This window comes from Arvicanthis niloticus, chromosome 13 (genome assembly GCF_011762505.2).
Source record: "Arvicanthis niloticus isolate mArvNil1 chromosome 13, mArvNil1.pat.X, whole genome shotgun sequence".
Classification (NCBI taxonomy): Eukaryota; Metazoa; Chordata; class Mammalia; order Rodentia; family Muridae; genus Arvicanthis; species Arvicanthis niloticus.
The window spans coordinates 51,765,909-51,783,066 of NC_047670.1; the positions used below are offsets into that span (position 1 = coordinate 51,765,909).

The following is a 17,158-nucleotide window of genomic DNA, read 5'->3' on the forward strand; positions in this document are numbered from 1 at the left end:
GCTGACAGTGCGGGCACCCAGGCAGGCAGTATCCTCATTTACAGACCCCTTCGGGTGAGTTACCTGGAGTACAGACAACGTGTGGGCATCACTGACCCTGCTAACCTGAAATCTACCTGCCTTTTTTTTTTTTTTTTTTTGGATTAGGTGGGTTTGGTGGCAAAAGCCTCTAATCCCAGCACAGCACTCAGGAGGCAGATCTCTAAATTTGGTCTCCAAAGCGAATTCCCTTAAAGCCAATGCTACACAGAGAGAGAGAGAAAAAATATATATTTTAATTTCATGTATGTGTTTACCTATATGTGCACTTCCCGTGTGCCTAGTGGCTAAAGAGGCTTGAAGAAGCTTGAAGAGGGCAACTTATCCCTTGGAACAGAAGTTACAGCTTGTTGTGAGTCATCCATCGTGTGGATGCTGGGAACCTGTTGTGAGTCATCCATCGTGTGGATGCTGGGAACCGAACTTGGGTCCTCTGCAAGAGTAGTGTATGCTCTTAACTACCGAGCCAACTTTCCAGCTCCCAACCTGCCTTTTAATTACAGGTGTCCTGTAATGCTACCCCTATTTTCTATAGAAATTAAAGCATATACCACCTATTTACATTTGTGAAAAAAACTTAGTGAACAAGTTTTTAAAATAAATAAATAGATGAATAAAATAAAACTGGTGGTACATACAGTTATGAACCACTATGTGGGTACTAAAAATCAAATCTGAGTTTTCCCCAAGACAACTTCAGCCAGCACCCTTTTTTAAAGATTTGTTTTTACTTATATGAGTACACTGCAGCTGTCTTCAGACACACCAGAAGAGGGCATCAGATCCTGTTACAGATGCTTGTGAGCGACCATGGTTGCTGGAGAATTGAACTCAGGACATCTGGAAGAACAGTCAGTGCTCTTAACCACTGAGCCAGCTCTACAGCCTCTACTCCCCTACTCTTGTAACTTTTAAAAAAGCAATATAATATAAATCATATATATATATATGATTTTTACCATTGGGCATGAGGACTTAATGAAACTGTTTGATGCCCTGGGCAACAGCCCACATGCAAAGGACATGGAAGGGCGCTAGATAGGAGGGGAGGAGTGAACTTTTGGAACTAAACAGAACAGTTTCTCCTATGTGGTATCTGTGTTCCCAGAAGATGCAGTAAAGCCATTTAAAAACTACCTAGCTTGATGAAAGGCAATGACAGAGTAGGCTGGAGAGCTGAAAGCAATCCAGATTCTTTACCTGCAGAGTACCTGGAACTGTATTTGAAACTGTGATTTGAGGTGCTCTATTCTCCATTACCTTGAAGACCAAACACGTGCCGTGACTTGGAGGTCTCTCCCCTGACTATGTGGCAAACTGAACAGTCACCACCTACCAGGATGTGCACTGAAGGCCCCACTGGAAACCTAGTGCAGGATCCCACAAAGCCATGGGCGTGAGATATAAGACGAGTCAGTTTGCCTTTTTCTTTTGAGTCAGGGTCTTATGGAGTCCAGGCCAGCCTCAGACTCAACAGGTAGCTGAGGATGACCCTGAGTTCCTCGTATTCCTGACTCCACTTCCCAAGTGCTGGGATTACAGGCACGTGCCCGCCACATTTATAAGCTGATAAGTTTATTTTCTATTCTGATCAAAGCAATGGGAGCACACCTTTAACCCCTGCATTTAGCAGTCAGGAACAGGTGGATCTCTGTGAGTTCAAGGCAAGCCCCCTAATCTACACAGTGAGTTCCAAGACAGCCTAGACTATGTAAAGAGACCCTGTCTCAAACCAAACCAAACCAACCAACCAAATCCCCAAAACAGTGGAGTAAAACACCCAGGTAGAGGACAGATAGTAACACTTGTTGGGAAGAGAGTGATGTGGAAGGCAGACAGGCCTAAGAAGGGCCTCCTGATCCAGCTGACTCTATAAGCCTCCTCCTGCTATAGGCTAGGGCTGGGCAGGTTTTGGATACTATTACCTAAAGCTTGCAAAGATGTCACAAGATCATTCTTGCAAAGTTGTGCAGGGTGAAAAGGAGAATCAGATGCAGGTAAACCTCCTATGAAGGGCAGATTTGAGGCTAGGCCTTGATGGGTCCCAGGATGTCAGAACAGCTATGCAGGCCCACACTGCCAGCCCTTTCCCCATCTGAAGTGTGCCTCTGAAGTCAGGTCCACTACCTAGAAGGCAGGTCGGTGAAGTGTGTGAGGGGCACAGTGAGAGATGAAGGGTGGGATGGGAGCAAGGCATGGGGAAGTCCCTCAGACCTGTTGCGAAAACCATGACTTGCTTTCTTTCCCTCTAGTCCTAGTGTTCATATAATAGGAGTCTGTTGAGACAGAGCTGTTCTAATGTATTCTATTGTGTTAACAGTGTTCTCTTACATTGTTCCTAGTCCTGAAAGACTGTAGTTTACAAGCAGAAAGGTTTAAAACTTTATTATTATTATTATTAGCTGCTGTGTGTGTGTACAGCCCATGGTTTGTGTGTGCGTCAGAGACAACTCTGTAGAATCAGTTTCCCTTTAGAGTCAATCCAGCTGCTCTAGGGCTGTAGGCCTGGGGGTGAGGCACAGGCTGATCAGGAAGGGAGGCTAACAGAGCACAGGAAGCTCCACTATGAGGCTGTCTTCTGGTAAGGAAACACAGACAAAACATGGTTTGGAATATTTTTTTAACTACATGTGCATACAGAAAATAGTCAAAGAAAAATGCAACCACAAAAACTGACATATAAGTCATTTCCAACAACCATAAAAACACTTCTTGCTCTGCTCTTTAGAAAATTATTTTTATTGTTTTGTAAATGTCTCACTTTGGGCAGACTGAGGGATGTGGTGCTCACAGGAAGTAGGGACGGGTGGAAGGAGGGGAAGCCTGGCTTAGCCTGTGCAACCTCCTCTGGCAGCTTCCCCAACGCCTACTGAGGCTGAACCCCTCTCCCATCCTCAGAGACAACAGACAAAGAACCAGGTTAGGACAGAAAGATAACAAGATTCTGGACATAAGCCAGTAAATATGGTGCCCCCCGGCCCCTAAATAAAGGGCCCACAGTGACAGTGTTGAAAGGTTTGTATGCCAGTCCCTAGTATAGCCAAGAGACATACTAGTCTTCTCCATGTGTGGCTCTTCTAGGCTGGAAGGCTCAACTGCTGCACGTGACAGTCATAGTGTAGGGACCACACTGAGTATGTTGCTGGGAAGGCTTATCAGTCCCCCTGGGTGCCCTAGGCGGGTCTCTCCCAGGCAGAGTCCCTAATCCTATGTACACCTTGGGGTATGCCTCAGCTCCACATACAAATACTCAAAGCTCTGTTGCCTCTGAGCCTCTGGCAGCCCAGCTTTTCCCCCCAAGCCCACTGTGTCCCGGTTGGCTTTGCCAAGGGGAATAACCCTCCTATCCTGTCTCTTCCTGAGAGACCTTCAGGTTGCTTTCTGTGAGTCAGTCACTCACACATCCAGACATGGGTTATTAGGGCAAGCTAGCCCTGCCCTTTTTCACACCATCACCTTGGAATCCAGAGGGACTCTCAGAGGGGCCCACTGTTTTCCAAAGATAAGCGTGCTTGAGGAGCTGCCCGAGGGCAGAGGACATCAAGGAGCCGGATAGGAATCAAAGGCCAGTGCTTTCATGGATGTGCCGTAATCTGTCATGGGGTCCTTTGTAGTAGGCAGAAGCCAAATATGGGCCTTCCCAACCCTCCTGGCCAGGCCATATTTGCAGAAGAGAATTCCCACAAGCCCCATGCAGGAAGCTAAACAAGGTGCTGAAAACTTTTCAGCCTGTGAGAAGGCAGGAGGGCCCCAGTGGCCTATTCCTGGCTGTGCTCAGGAAAACAGACAAGGCCTGTACCCCAAGTCCTCTCCACATTTGTCAGCCCTTTGCCCTCTTGAAGGTCAAGGTGGAACATCAGTACTTGTACCCACATGTCCAGGGCTACCCTGTCCCTTGGCTTGGAAGGCACAGGGCAGTTCAGGCCCAGGCCCAACCAGTTTGCATGGGTTTGTAGGGACTACTTTGAGGCATGTGAAGGTCTGGTTAGGGCAGAGGAAACTGGTTCTTTGGTATTAAAGCAACAAAAAGCTATGACATTAGAGCCTCATCTCCTAAGCAAAGATTGAAGAAGGCAAGTCCTACCCTTCTCAGTATTTCTGAGGAATCCAAGGAAAAAAGGACAAGGGCCTAGCCTATCAAGCATGGCTGCGTCATATTCTGAGGCCCTAATACTTGTCCTACTTATAACCACCACTCAGAGCATCTGTGAATGGGCTAGCAAGGGGAAGGCCTACATTGCCTACACAATAAACCATTCTGCTCTGCCTTGGTCCTGTGGTGCCCCCGCCACCAATAAATGCAGGTCTCTTAGAGAGTGGCTGCCTCCTTGGCACCCTGAGGACACCTGGCCCTCTACACTAAATAAAGCAAATGGATTCTTTCTCTCTAAAATCGTATCACTTAAAGAGCCTGTAGAGGTTTTGTTTTTGTTTTTTTTTTTTTCCTGGAAGAGACAGAATTTCACCCTGCATTCCGAAAACATTTGTTGAGCCTTACTAGCCAAGTTCTGCTTCCTTTGAGTGGTCAGTGGCTGGGGAAGCCCAACCCTTTCTGGCTCACTGTCCAGGCCTTAGTCCCAATCCCTCTGATAAGACTGTGGGGGGCAGTGTCTCTTAAGTCTCTTCTGGGATGCACACATAGGTGCAGTATCAGACAGGGCAGGTTCTGACCACCAGGTCAAACCAAATCTCCCATGAAGTCCATTCACGGCCACGCCTTCCCCTCCAACAAAACAGAAAGTAGGAAACAAGGCTGCCTTTTTAATTGCAATCAAATATGCTGTCTGAAGTCAGCCAGGGCCCCTGAGCCCGGCCAGGGGACCACCGTGCCACCTCGGTGTGAGGATGGGAGCTGGGATAAAGGTGGCTTCTTGCCCTCCTCACCACCTGTACCTGAGGAGCCCAGAGTGCTGTTTCCACTGTGGTCAGCTCAGCCTCTGGCTGCCTGCAGGAGGTGGGAGGCAGAGGGGAGGAAGGTGAGCCAGAGGCAGGGACCCCGTTGCACACGCATGCAGACTTTCTCAGTGTTTGATTTTGTTTGTTCTCCTCCTTTGCTAAAATGATCATATAGTTGTGTGAAGCTGCTGCCAAGCCAGGGATGGGTGGGACAGCACTACTGGACTGCAGCCCTCTGCTCCTCAGGTGCCTGGGTCCATCCTACTTCTGTATTTGGAACAGGAAGAGCCGCAGATTAATGTTCTTGGCGGCCAGCAGCTTGTTGCACTCCACAGAGTCGATGATGGGCAGCGGCACATAGTCTGTCTCATTGCTCTCATTGGTGAAGACAAAGTGGTAGATAACAGGACTGATCCTCACATCATCGTATGGGCCCTTGAGCAGAAGAAAAGAGCACTCCAGGGGTGCTGTGACCTTGCTCTTGAGGAGTAGCTGGAAGGAAAGTGTGCGCTTGCACGACAGGTTGGGGTTGCGCTCCGAGTCATTCACACGAGCCTTCAGGACCCATGTCTGGTTCAGCACTGTGAACCGTGGTGTTTCATAGTACAGGCGTGTGATGAAGTCGTCAGTGCGATAAGGCCGGAACTGAACCTCTGTGGAGACAGACAGGGCCAGACAGCCAACTGTTAGTGTTGGGGAAGGCCATTGGGTGGCGCCTTCCCCAACAGGCCAAGGACAGGCTCAGCCAGGGAGGAAGGCAACTTACCCAGACAGCGTGCTCTACTTGCCACAAGGTAAGCCAAACACAATTATGGCAAATGGAAGTGCACAAGCTTTGGGGGACAACTACAAACAGGATTAACACCAATTAGCTGCAAAGTTCTGAAGCTGTGGGACATTAGGCCATGTGGCCCAGGTGTGGCCAACCCACAGAGCCACCCTCCTTACCCTCAGCCCCGTGTCCCCGGAGGGGTGGGTAAGCAGACACACAGACAGGATACAGTTCTGAGAACAAGTGCACTTTATTGGTTCTGATACAAAGCTGCCAGAAAAGCCAGCAGGTGGGCATATGGTATCTGGTCCTGCCCAAGGGGAGTGCCAAGTCCTCAATGTTGCACACTGTGATGTGGATTCTGCCCGGCTGCTTGTGGGGCTGTCGCTTAGCAGGCAGTCCTGCCTTTGCAGTCCTGTGGCTGGCACGTCCTGCTGTGGATGTGTGGGCTCTTAGGCTGCCAGTCCTTCCTTCATGGACAGGGCTTCCCACCCAGCCTCTGCTGTAGCCACATGGCCTGGCCTACCCAGACCCCACAGGCCATGAGATCTCAGCCAAGGCTACTCTTAACCAAGAGCCATAGTTTTCTGCTGATGCAGGCCCCTGGGCCCTTTGCATCTCAGGCCTGTTTGGGCTAGTCTAGGCAGCATGGCACGACTGGCTGTCCAAGACTGCCCTGGGTGCTCTGAGCTGGCCACCTGCGGCAGGCTGAGCAGCAGAGGGAATGGAGTTCCCTGAGTGGCCCCAGTGTCAGCAGGTGCTTCTTGTTCTCCGGCCCAAGTTGTGGCCTGGCTCTTGCTCCCCGACATGTTCAAAGCTGGTGACAGATGCCCGGGAGCCATGAGATCCAGTGAGCATAGGCCCGGTCCAGCTTACTCATTTGTGGGCATCCACTCCCAGTTCTACAGTTTGAGCTCAGACCCTCAGCTTGTTCTGGAACCCTGTCTCCAAACAGCTTCTTGCCAGCCTCGGGAGGCTCTGTGGCCTTCAGTGAACATCTGTAGACAGGACCTGACTTGATGGAATGCTCTTCTTGCTCCGTGCTCCAAAGGTAAGATCCCAAACACCCAGACTGCCCAAAACATACCCAATTTTCTAATTAGACCCAACCATCCCAAATATGTGGAGCCCCATACAGCAAGGGGGGATCATCTTCTAGGGTGGTGGGCAGAAGGGTGGGGGGAATAGGATAGGTGGGAAGGACCTCTGTAGGAGCCATGCAGGTACATCCCTCCTTCTGCAAAATCTCCAACCTATCTTCTTCCCCAAGGTATCTTCCTGTCCATCGGCGCAGCCTGTGCCTACTGCCCAGAGCTTACTGCCTCCCTGCTCTTGGCTGCCAGCCCTTTAATCCCAAACAGCATCTGTGTGGCATGCAGAGAACTGTGGGGTGCCTCACCTGTGTAGCCAATCTTCTCAAAGCTGAGCAGGCTAAAGATGCTGTTGTAGAGCTGCATCTCCTTGCGGTGGCTCTGGTCCATCTCCCCGAGGATCTCCATCAGCTCATTGCCTGTCTTGGTCGGGTGAGCACAGGCAGCTTCGTGCACTGTCAGCTCATGGAAAGGGCCATGCCACGGGCAGCCAATACGCTTGTACTTGCACTGTGTCACCCTGGTAGGAGGTAAGAATAGTGGTCAACTCTGGCTGGAACAAATGGTCATGCCCAGTAGTCTTTTCAGACTCCTTCTGCCCAATTACAAGCCTTTCCCTGTAGGATACACTGACTTGTGAGGCCAGTCACCTAGAGCACATGCAGGCATGCACATGAGACTGAGGAGACAGAAGCACTACAGCTGTTAGTCTACATGCCTCCTGGGCCTAGTACTCATGGCACTCTGCCTGAGGGTTAGTTGGTTGCTGACCATAGTACTGGACTTCACACAGCCTCATTCTAGGAAAGCTCTTGGTGGCAGGACCTTGCCAGGCAAGTGGTTGTTTCTATATGTTGGGACTAGGTTGACAGTCTCACTCAAGCTTTCTAGAGCTTTTGAACTGATCCTGGTGTAGTGGACCTTTCAAGGACCTACCCAATAGCCACAGAGAATCCTACAGGGCTAGCTAGCATCATATCCAGAAAGCAACTAGTGTAGACCTTAACTGTCTTCTGTAGAAAGGTATGCTCTTACCACCTGGGGCCTATACGGTTATCACTGCATAACTGGATGCATATGTGGTCTCCAGGGCCCAGTCAATGAGGGCTGACCATATCCCAAGGCCACACCTTCACCATGGTTACCTGTCCTGGCATTCCTCTTTCTGGTGCCTCTCTAGGAGGGAGCGAGGGAACTGACGCAGACAGAAGCCACACTCTGAAGGGAGCTCGCTCACAGCTTTCTCCACAGCCAGGTTCCGGCAGCAGAGGCTCTTACTGATCTCACAACGACAGTTGGGACATGTGGCCTGCTCCTCCTTCAGCCGGGCATCTGCTAGTAGGTGGATAAAACAGCCAGCGCACATCAAGTGACCGTTAGTACACTGCGAAGAAGGAAAGGGAGGTGAAGTTCACAGACCTGTGGGATGCTTGCACATACATGTGCCCTCCCACACTTGATGGCTCCAGCCAGACCAGTTGTCCGGAGGGATGCTAGCTAGGTGAGGAGTACCTGCTGGTTCCCAAGCCTTGCTGGTATCCAGCATACAGAGAGTTGCTTAGGATGTCACACTAGCTCTGGTTTTGTGAAGAGCAGTGTCTTATCAGGTCATAGGGGTCCTGGGTACATCTAAAGCAGACCTGGCTGGTAATTAACCTGACTACATCTGCGCTTGGAACCTGGCTTTTCCACTTAACCTATCAGAGAAGACTAGCTTTTGGCTTGACATGATAGGGGCATCCAGCCAGCAGCTGTTTATGGGGTCATGGTTACTGCTGAAGTAGGCATTTTTTTGCCCTTGGCTTTCAAAAGGCTATTCATGTGGGTACTAGAAGTGGCTCCAGCTGAGATCAGCCCTGGTCCCTCCATCTAGCCCTTGCCAATAAACAGGTAAGAACCAGCAGCTGCAATCAGAGAAGGCAACTACCTACTGGGGTTGCTCCAGCACCAATGCTACAGAGCCTGTGGCAGGCAGGAGGCCCCGCTGGCTCAGGTAAGACTTCGTACTGAACTGGGCTGATACAAATGGGATCACCAGGAGCAGGTCTGCTAGCCTGATCCTTGCTCACATACACAGACTTAGAATTAGTCTTATCCCGGATCTCTTACTGACCCAATATACACTGAGTACCATTTGGTGTCACAGATACAGGATGGGCTGAGAATGCTATACCAGAGTGGGAGAGTGGGCTCCCACACTGTGAAGGACTCTGTTAAAGGAGAGACCAATATATCAGGCCTACCATATTGAGGGTAATCTGTACAGTGTACATTAGGGAAAGAGTCATATGCAGCCACTGCCTGGCCATGCCAGGAGGCTACATCTGCATCACTGCCTTGCTTAATAACCCTCAGCTACCATCTTATTGCTTCAGCAGGTTCTCTGAGTCCTCAGTGCATGATGGGATCTACATGCTGAAGGCTGACAGTGACAGAAGCCTGATGAGGAAGCCATGCCCATGGAGACATCACATGATTATCTACAACCAAACCTGTGTTTGCTTGAAGAATTAAAAACCAATCTACTGAGTCCATCCCTAGAAGTCAATGGGCAGGGTTGGAGCTGGGTGTAGATGTGGCAGGTGCTGATCAAATCTTTTTATCCCCCATTTGCCTGAGGACTTCCCAGGACAGTGACTATTATTCTCTGGAAGGCAGGAGGGAGTACAACACAAAATTAACGTTCATATGTTTCAGAGATACACTCTCAGGATGCCCCCATAGAAGTATGACACAGCATTCTTCAAGAACTCGATCCAGAACTGGGAGTAATATAATCTCAGAACGCAGGAGGCAGAGAGGCAGAGAGGCAGAGAGGCGCAGAGGCAGAGAGGCGCAGAGGCAGAGAGGCGCAGAGGCGGAGGCGGAGGCAGAGGAGGCGGAGGCAGAGGAGGCGGAGGCAGAGGAGGCAGAGGAGGCAGAGGCAGAGGAGGCAGAGGAGGCAGAGGCAGAGGAGGCAGAGGCAGAGGAGGCAGAGGAGGCAGAGGCGGCAGAGGCGGCAGAGGCGGCAGAGGCGGCAGAGGCAGAGGCAGAGGCAGAGGCAGAGGCAGAGGCAGAGGCAGAGGCAGAGGCAGAGGCAGAGGCAGAGGCAGAGGCAGAGGCAGAGGCAGAGGCAGAGGCAGAGGCAGAGGCAGAGGCAGAGGCAGAGGCAGAGGCAGAGGCAGAGGCAGAGGCAGAGGCAGAGGCAGAGGCAGAGGGACTGTTTGAGGCCAGTTTGGAATACGAAGTGATTTCTGGGCCAGCCTAGGCTACATGGTGGGACCCGTCTTAAGGAAAAATAAAAGAAGTTCACTCAGCAAGGTATCAGCACTAAGATTCCCAGGACCCTGTAGCCCTACTACTCGCAAGGGCTTTAGTCCCTTTCTGGTAACAAGATACCTGAGGCTCAGGGCTCAGGTCTGTAGTCACTTTCAGAATTTACCAGCCTGAGTAGAGGTGACAGTATTTTTCTCTTCTGTAGCCTGATCCTCTCAAGGTGTAAGTTAGGCTGAGGATACCTGCTCCTAACCTCAGCCAGGCAAACCTGGAAAGGAGTCCTGGGCCCTCCTAATGGGAGCTGAGGGGGCCAATCCTATTACTAATTCTCAGTACCACTCCTACTCCCCACCCGGAAAGCCACCTAAGCCTGTGCTGGGTCTGGCCATGGAGCCCATTCTCATGGGAATTGCAGACTCAAATCAATTTCACACCACATGGAAATGGTGCTAATCCTGCTTTCTTCTAGGTCCCTGTGGGCCTCTGTGGGAGTGTGCAAGGTCTGGAAAAATGGGATGTTGAAGCCCTGACAGTTCAGCTCTGAGTGGCAGTTCTCCCTTGGCAGAACCAAGATGTTCTGTAGTGTACTGGCCTATCTAAGGACCAAGACACACCCACTTGGAGCCACTTAGCAGCCATTCATGATATTGTCTTTAGGTAAGCTCTATGTCAACGGTGCACTTAACCCAAAACCCTCTCACAACTTCCTGAGCAAAGACCTAACTTCAAATATAAGTCCAGGACAACCACAGTTAGCCTTAGCTGGACAGACTGTGCCTATCCCCTGACTTATATAGCCCACTGTCTATTCCGAAGCTTGGCCACAGATGGTTCCACAGTGCCTACTACAATGCCTAGGCACCTCCAGAAACTGCTCCTGCAATGGCCAGGCAAGGTACCATCCCACCATCAATCAGGTAAATTCTAGACTTCTATCCAAGATGACACTGTAGGTCTTTCTAGGCCCTCTTATCACAGATACTGACTTGGAGCTCACAGGGTTGAGATCATTCCTCAGCCATAGATCTGGGACTTCTCATCTTCTCCCTGCAGGTCTCAGTTTCTTCCCGGGCACAGGATACCACAGGAGAGGCAATGTGCTGTAGCAAAGCTTGACACTCAGATTGCAGCAGCCTCAGTACAAATGCCACCCCTGCAGTTTCCCATGTCAAAGCTTCTAGGACTCCATTCCCAGGGGCTGAGCCCAGGCTCCTCTAATGGTCCAGAAATAGTCATTGCTCTTGTACCCCACAGGCTAGTATCTAGCCCTTCCATCTTCCAACCTGCAGACAGCTCATATACTTAGCCTATGCATGCCCAGGGCAGGAGTGTTCTATTTGAATGGGATTCTCATTTGGGTGAAAGGAGCTAGATGGAATAGCTATGGGTAAGACAAAGCCCTGCCCCTGAGCCACAAACAGGTCTTAGAAATGGGTCCTCCTCAACTTAATAGTTGATTGCAAGTTTCCTGTGGTCAGAATCTTTCAAGCCTGAACATATGGTCCTTGCAAACACTGGGAGCCCAAAATAGAGTATGGATGGTACCCAGACCCATATGAACAGCCTACCCTCCTGCTCAGGACATCACAGACTCACAGACTCTTGACAGAGGCCACTGGCACTCAAATGCATTAATACCAAGGTGCTGCTCAGCTACCTGGAGGCTGTTTTTCTCTAGTGTCCATCCAGGTGTCTTGGATGCAGTTAAGGCTCTGACAGGCCTAATGGCACCTTGAGAGTTAACCCAACTTCTTGAACCTCCATAGTTAAGCATGGACCCTAAGCAGAACTGGCTCCTTGTCCATGGGTACCCAACCAATATGGGGGAAGCAAGGACAAGAACCTTCCCACTCAGGCTGGATCTGAAGTTCTAGGTTGGCCATATCCAGGATTTAGATGGGGCCCAGCTATCCCCTAGAATGTGGCTTTTACTCAGAAATGAACATTGCTTAGAGTTAAAAAGTAACTCAAGATGACAAACTACCAACATGCATGGGCACGCACAGCAAAAAAACAAAACAAAACCCTAGACTCTGGGAAGCCAACAGTTCTCTGGACACCTAAGCAGTCCTGCCTCAAGGAAATGAGGGGCTGGAGAGTTGGCTCAGCAGTTAATAACACCTGCTGTGGCTCACAGACATCCATAACTCCTGCTTCGGGGGACTTGAAGCCTTGTTCTGATGTCTGAAGGTGCCAGGACATACACGGTGGACATAGAAACAAGTGGTCAAAACACTCACATACATAAAAACAAATGAGGAGGAAGCAGAGGAAGGAGGAAGAGGGAGAGAAGGAGGAGAGGAAGAGGAAAGCAGCAGCAGAGCCAGGGATCCCAGGCCCTGGACAACAAATAGCTCAGAAGGGGTCCTGGAGAGATGGAACAAGTGTTTTCTGGGGTTTCTGTCAGCCAGATACCCAGTCTCTGACATTCAGAGGCAAAGACAAAAAGCAGAACATACCAACCATCCTCTGGGGCAGGCTGTTTTTCTCTAGTTTCCATCCAGGTGTCTTGGATGCAGTTAAGGCTCCAACAGGCCTAGTGGCACCTTGAGAGTTAACCCAACTTCTTGAACCTCCATAGTTAAGCATGGACCCTAAGCAGAACTGGCTCCTTGGGAAAGGATAGGAATCCTTGTGAAAGGGAGAATAGAAGGCTCCAAGATGGGGGTTTGTTACAGTCAGGCCCAATAGGGAGCACAGAGGCAGGTAGACATGTGGAGAGGGCAGCTCAAAAGGGAAACAAGGAGAAGCAACAGTGGAACAGTGACACAGGGCCCTGGTCACAGAAATCATGAGCCCACACTAGCTATATAGCTGGATCACCATATTCTGTGACAGAGGCCCACTTAACTGATCCCTGACCTCAAAGGCTTGTGAAGGTTGGAAGAAAAGAGCAGTATCTTTGCCAGATGCTGAGGGGCTGAGCCTGGTTGACACCCAAGGAAAGGGTCAAGGCTGAGTCTATCTTACGAAGGTCCATACTGGGCGGTATGTGAAGGATTGTAGCAGAAAAGCTACGGGAAGTAGGTCAGGGCTCAGACTACAACATCTCAGGCTGGGACTCCCCCAGAGAAGGCACTTTCATGTGCAATTACTGACTGGTTACATCGTCTCTGGCCTCATGAATACATCCAGCACAGGGAGCCAGCACAAACTGCCTGTCCATCTGCCCAGTCTGGACTAGCTAGAAGTTCTTGTGTCAGTTTGCCTCTGGCCTTCATGCCACCTACCAGACACCTGCCACAGTGGCTGCCTAACTTTGGAAGGGTCCTCCCTAGACTCAGGAAGGTGGCTACATACCTTGCTGGGCCAGTTGCCCAGGATATACCTAACACCCACACAGAGAACATCAAAGCATACACCTGTTGTAGCAGTTGACACAGGCCCTAGGGATAAGAACTACTTGGTTGACAGCCTTGGTCAGGTAACCTGAATAAATTTCCTAGTCTGTGATATGTCAGTGTATGAGTATAGCCCTGCAGGTCCAAAGGCTGTCTCAGGCCCAGGTGGATGAGCCCACATATAAAGGCTGAATCTGTTCTTGTCTGCTTCTATGAGCTTCCCTGACAGCACAGGTGGCATATGGATAACACTCTCAAGTTACCACGCACTCAGCCAACTTCAGCAGCCTGTAGTTTCCCCCCTAAGTCCAGTGCCAGACATAGCATGGTTACCCACTTCTTTTCACCCTACCAGAGCCAAGAGTCAGCCCCCAGAATGCAGAGCATGGCTGGTGCCACCTGGAGCTAAGTGTTCTGCTGAGGTCAGACAAATGTTGCCAGCAACAGCTGAAGGTGGAAACTAAAGAGACCGCCCAGCAACATGGGTTAGACAGAAAGGCTAGCACAAGACAGAAGAGCTAGCACAAGACAGAAAGGCTAGCACAAGACAGAAGAGCTGAGCTCAGGCAGAGGTGGTGACCCACAGTAGATCCTGACCAGGGATATTCCCATGCTGTCTGTGCTCAGATCCTGAGAAGACTAGGAAAGAAGCCTGGGGAGGCCTGCCCGGTACCTTGGTAAGACAGCAACAGGCCCCTCCTGGGCCGCACCACACGTGCTAGGAGGCTGCCACGAAGCGTTTCTGGCAGCTTTCCTAAACACTAGGACATTCCCTTCCTTACTCTCTTTCTGCACTCCCATTTTACATGCTATCTGTGGGTAGTCAAGGTTCTTGCATTTGCCCAAGACTCTTCCAAAATGACATATTCTAGGAGTCTCCCAGTCTTTACAACAGGGAAAACGCTTTACTCCAGCTATCTACCCGGGCAGAAGGGAGCTGGGAAGGAGGCTGGTGGCAGAGCTTGGAGATCAATGTCAATGCCCATAGCTCATCTGGATCACCAAGTGTGCTCTAGGGGAACCTGGCTACCTTCCCCCTGGAACAGTACCTGGGAAGGCAGTCCCTCCACTCACTTCATTTTAGTATCTCAGCTGCCTGACTTCAGCCACCCAAGCCAGAGCAACAACTAACTCAGTGTGTAGACTGGTTTGAACCAGCTAGTCTCATTAGCCACTCTGGTTAGAAGCAGAACTGTGACTCTCTGTGTAGACCAGGAGCTAATGTCATGTGGCCTACCATCATGCCAGGACCAACTAGGAAACCCCTGAATTCTTCAGGACCCCCTTCCATTGGCCTGTCTTGCTGGATTCTCACTAAATCCTAGGAAAGCAAGAGCTCTCCCACTAAGAAGGGCCAAGGAGCCAAGACAAGAAAAAGGTTAGTTGTGAGCAGGTTCTGATGTTCCCTAAAATGACAGGTAAATACTGTTTCTAGATTCAGCAGCTGTGAGAAATGCACCTCCAGTTGGCCCAGCCTAGGAGGGTGGGTGTCCCATGCAGGTCACTGGGATCACCCCACACCTCCCCAAAACCTCAAGCCAAGGCAGAAGAACATGGAGATCCAAAGGATAGGGAAATGGCTATACAGACTAGACCTCTACTGGCCCTCAGCCAGGTCCTCTGTTTAAAGAAAAGCAGGGAAACAGGCCCCACCAGCCACTTTTCGCTCCTGTAAGTACAAAGAAAGCTGACAGAGACTGCTTTGCTTTTCAAAGTGGCTGGGAAATGAGGCAGAAAGACCAGGGGAAGGTGGACCTACACTGAACCAGAAGTCTACTCTCTTTTACTTGGAAGAGGGCATGCTAAACCCACATAGACCAGGACTCGGGAATCCTATTGGTACACTGGGTCTTCAGATGGGAAGGTAGGACAAAAGTTCCTATGTGTTGGCAACCTTGGAAGCCAGCTTGGCATGGGTGAGGTGGGCCTGAGTAGAAAAACTGACCAGGCTGGGGCAGGAGAAAAGTACCCAAACAGTAAAGTTTGTTACAGGTTGCTTCCTCCAGATCAGGACAGGGAGGGGATGAGAGGCCCTCCTTCCTTCCAGTTCTTCAGAAGGAAACAGGACTCCACAGGGCACAAATGAAGACATATTTAGTTGTTCAGACATGGTCCTTCCATGGACACTTTTGGGGGTGTGGCTGCCAGAACTGGAGCCCTATGTCCGGTAAAGAAGTTTCTTCACCCAAGGGTCTAGAAGTGAGGGACAGTGTCGATGAGCAGTAGAAAAGGGCAGGTCCCTGTTCACAGATCTCTACATGGTCAACTGAAAAGGATCTGGACTATATCAAGGGGGACACCCTGGAGGAACCAGAGGGTGAAGACAAGAAATCTAAGGAGGAGACTGGAAATTCAGACTGGAGAGCAAAGGGTACCATCGAACACAGAAAATGAGATTCAGAGCAAGAAAAGATAAGGAGCCTCGAGACAGGAGCAAGGTTTCGTAGGCCTGGAAGGTTGGATGTTTGGATAGGAAGGGTTCCCGGCCACCGGCCCCAGGCCTCCAGGCAACGCAGCGCCGGGCCCGGCCGGCGGCCCTACCTGGTACACGGAAGCCTTGGGCAGGTCCAGGCACACGGTGCAGCACAGCACCGAGTAGAGACGCTCCTCCAGCTTTCCGCTGCCCGCTGCCACCGCCGCCGCCGCCGCCTCGGCTGCCTCGGCCGCCCGCAGCCGCTTCTTGGGCGGCGCGTCGGGGTCGCCGGCCGCCTCTTGCAGCTGCCGAGCGCCGGCCAGGCCCGCCTCGTCTGGGATCCCGGGCCCCGCCGCCTCGCCCAGAGCCGCCGCAGCCGGCCCCGCGACAGCCCCAGGCCCTGCCCCTACCCCGACCCCGGCCCCGGCCGGCACGGCACCCGCGGGCCCTGCAGCCGGGCCACCCCCGCCGGCCTCCTCAGCGCCGGACATCGCGGCCGGCCGGCCCGGCGGGCGGGTGCCGGCGCGCTCGCCGGCTGGAAGTTAGGGTCGCCGCGCGCCCCTGCCGGCTTCTCACTACTGCGGCGACCCCGCAGCCTGCCCACCGTGCAGCTGCCTCAGTGGGCCTGGCCCGCGCGTCGGCCCGCAGCCGCCCCGGGTACCAACCCCGGCGCGGCCGCCATCTTTGTTTTCGCTGCGGACCCCCCCACGCCACCGCCCCCTCGTCCTCCTGGTCACGTGGGCTCCGCACAAGCCAATGGAAGCGCCGCGAGGGCCAAGACGACGCGGCGGCCACCTCCAATGGAGGAGCGAGAACGCCGGAGAGCCCACCCACCCTAGAAGGTGAACAGAAGGAGGTGGGGTCCAGGAGGCGACCAGGAGAGGGGCTGGGGGGAGTTGGGGGGGAGTCCGCCCTTGGAGAGGTACAATCAGCTCCGTGGTATGAAGAGGTATACCCAGACTTCAGGCTCCTCGAGAGTGCAAAGCGCCCCTAGACTCCCATGTTCGAGGGGTGCCTGTGCCAATATGTACAGAAATTCGGGCTTGTGTGTGCAAGGCTCTGGCCTAGCTGACCAGAGTGATAGAGCACGATCTTTAAAAACCCACCTACCAGCACGCTTGCGCGACAGATAAAGGTCAACAAGATGCAAGTACAGGAACAGGGAAGGGTTGGGTATACACTCCCTAACCCACCTCTTCTTCGTCCCAGCCTCAGAGTTGCAGAAAGAGTTGGAGTAGAAGGGGGGGGGGGTCTTAAGTTATAAGATATGTCTTGCACCGACAAGAGGGTGTCAAACAGGTAGTAATCAAGTCAGTCCAGAGGGATGTGCAGTTTCTGGGAATTGCTGAGG

General features: G+C 51.7%; 1 protein-coding gene and 1 long non-coding RNA gene across 4 annotated transcripts; one reads left to right on the forward strand and one right to left on the reverse strand.

The window, feature by feature from the left end:
- Positions 1-4,780: 4,780 nt before the first annotated feature.
- Zftraf1 (zinc finger TRAF-type containing 1) lies at positions 4,781-16,523 on the reverse strand. Of its 2 annotated transcripts, none has more exons than XM_034515990.2 (4): positions 15,936-16,523; positions 7,944-8,182; positions 7,107-7,318; positions 4,781-5,588 (listed from the first exon to the last, which is right to left on the reverse strand). In XM_034515990.2, the coding sequence occupies exons 1-4, from the start codon at positions 16,296-16,298 to the stop codon at positions 5,197-5,199; spliced, it is 1,206 nt and encodes a 401-aa protein (XP_034371881.1). In that variant the 5' UTR covers positions 16,299-16,523; the 3' UTR covers positions 4,781-5,196. The 2 variants fall into 2 exon arrangements, with proteins under 2 accessions (XP_034371881.1, XP_076768393.1); XM_076912278.1 differs by lacking the exon at positions 4,781-5,588 and adding an exon at positions 5,934-6,705.
- LOC143434190 (uncharacterized) lies at positions 6,672-9,319 on the forward strand. Of its 2 annotated transcripts, none has more exons than XR_013103530.1 (3): positions 6,672-6,758; positions 6,978-8,791; positions 9,174-9,319. It is a non-coding gene; the product is annotated as an uncharacterized LOC143434190 (long non-coding RNA). The 2 variants fall into 2 exon arrangements; XR_013103529.1 differs by having other exon boundaries at positions 9,177-9,319.
- Positions 16,524-17,158: the final 635 nt, after the last annotated feature.

Coding starts and splice junctions, on each gene's coding strand:
- Zftraf1 (XM_034515990.2), bottom strand. CDS start 16,298: ATGTCCGGCGCTGAGGAGGCCGGCGGGGGTGGCCCGGCTGCAGGGCCC. Junction 7,319..7,943: donor AAAGAGGAATGCCAGGACAG/GTAACCATGGTG, acceptor ACCTCCTACCAG/GGTGACACAGTGCAAGTACA. Junction 5,589..7,106: donor TGAGAAGATTGGCTACACAG/GTGAGGCACCCC, acceptor CTGTCTCCACAG/AGGTTCAGTTCCGGCCTTAT.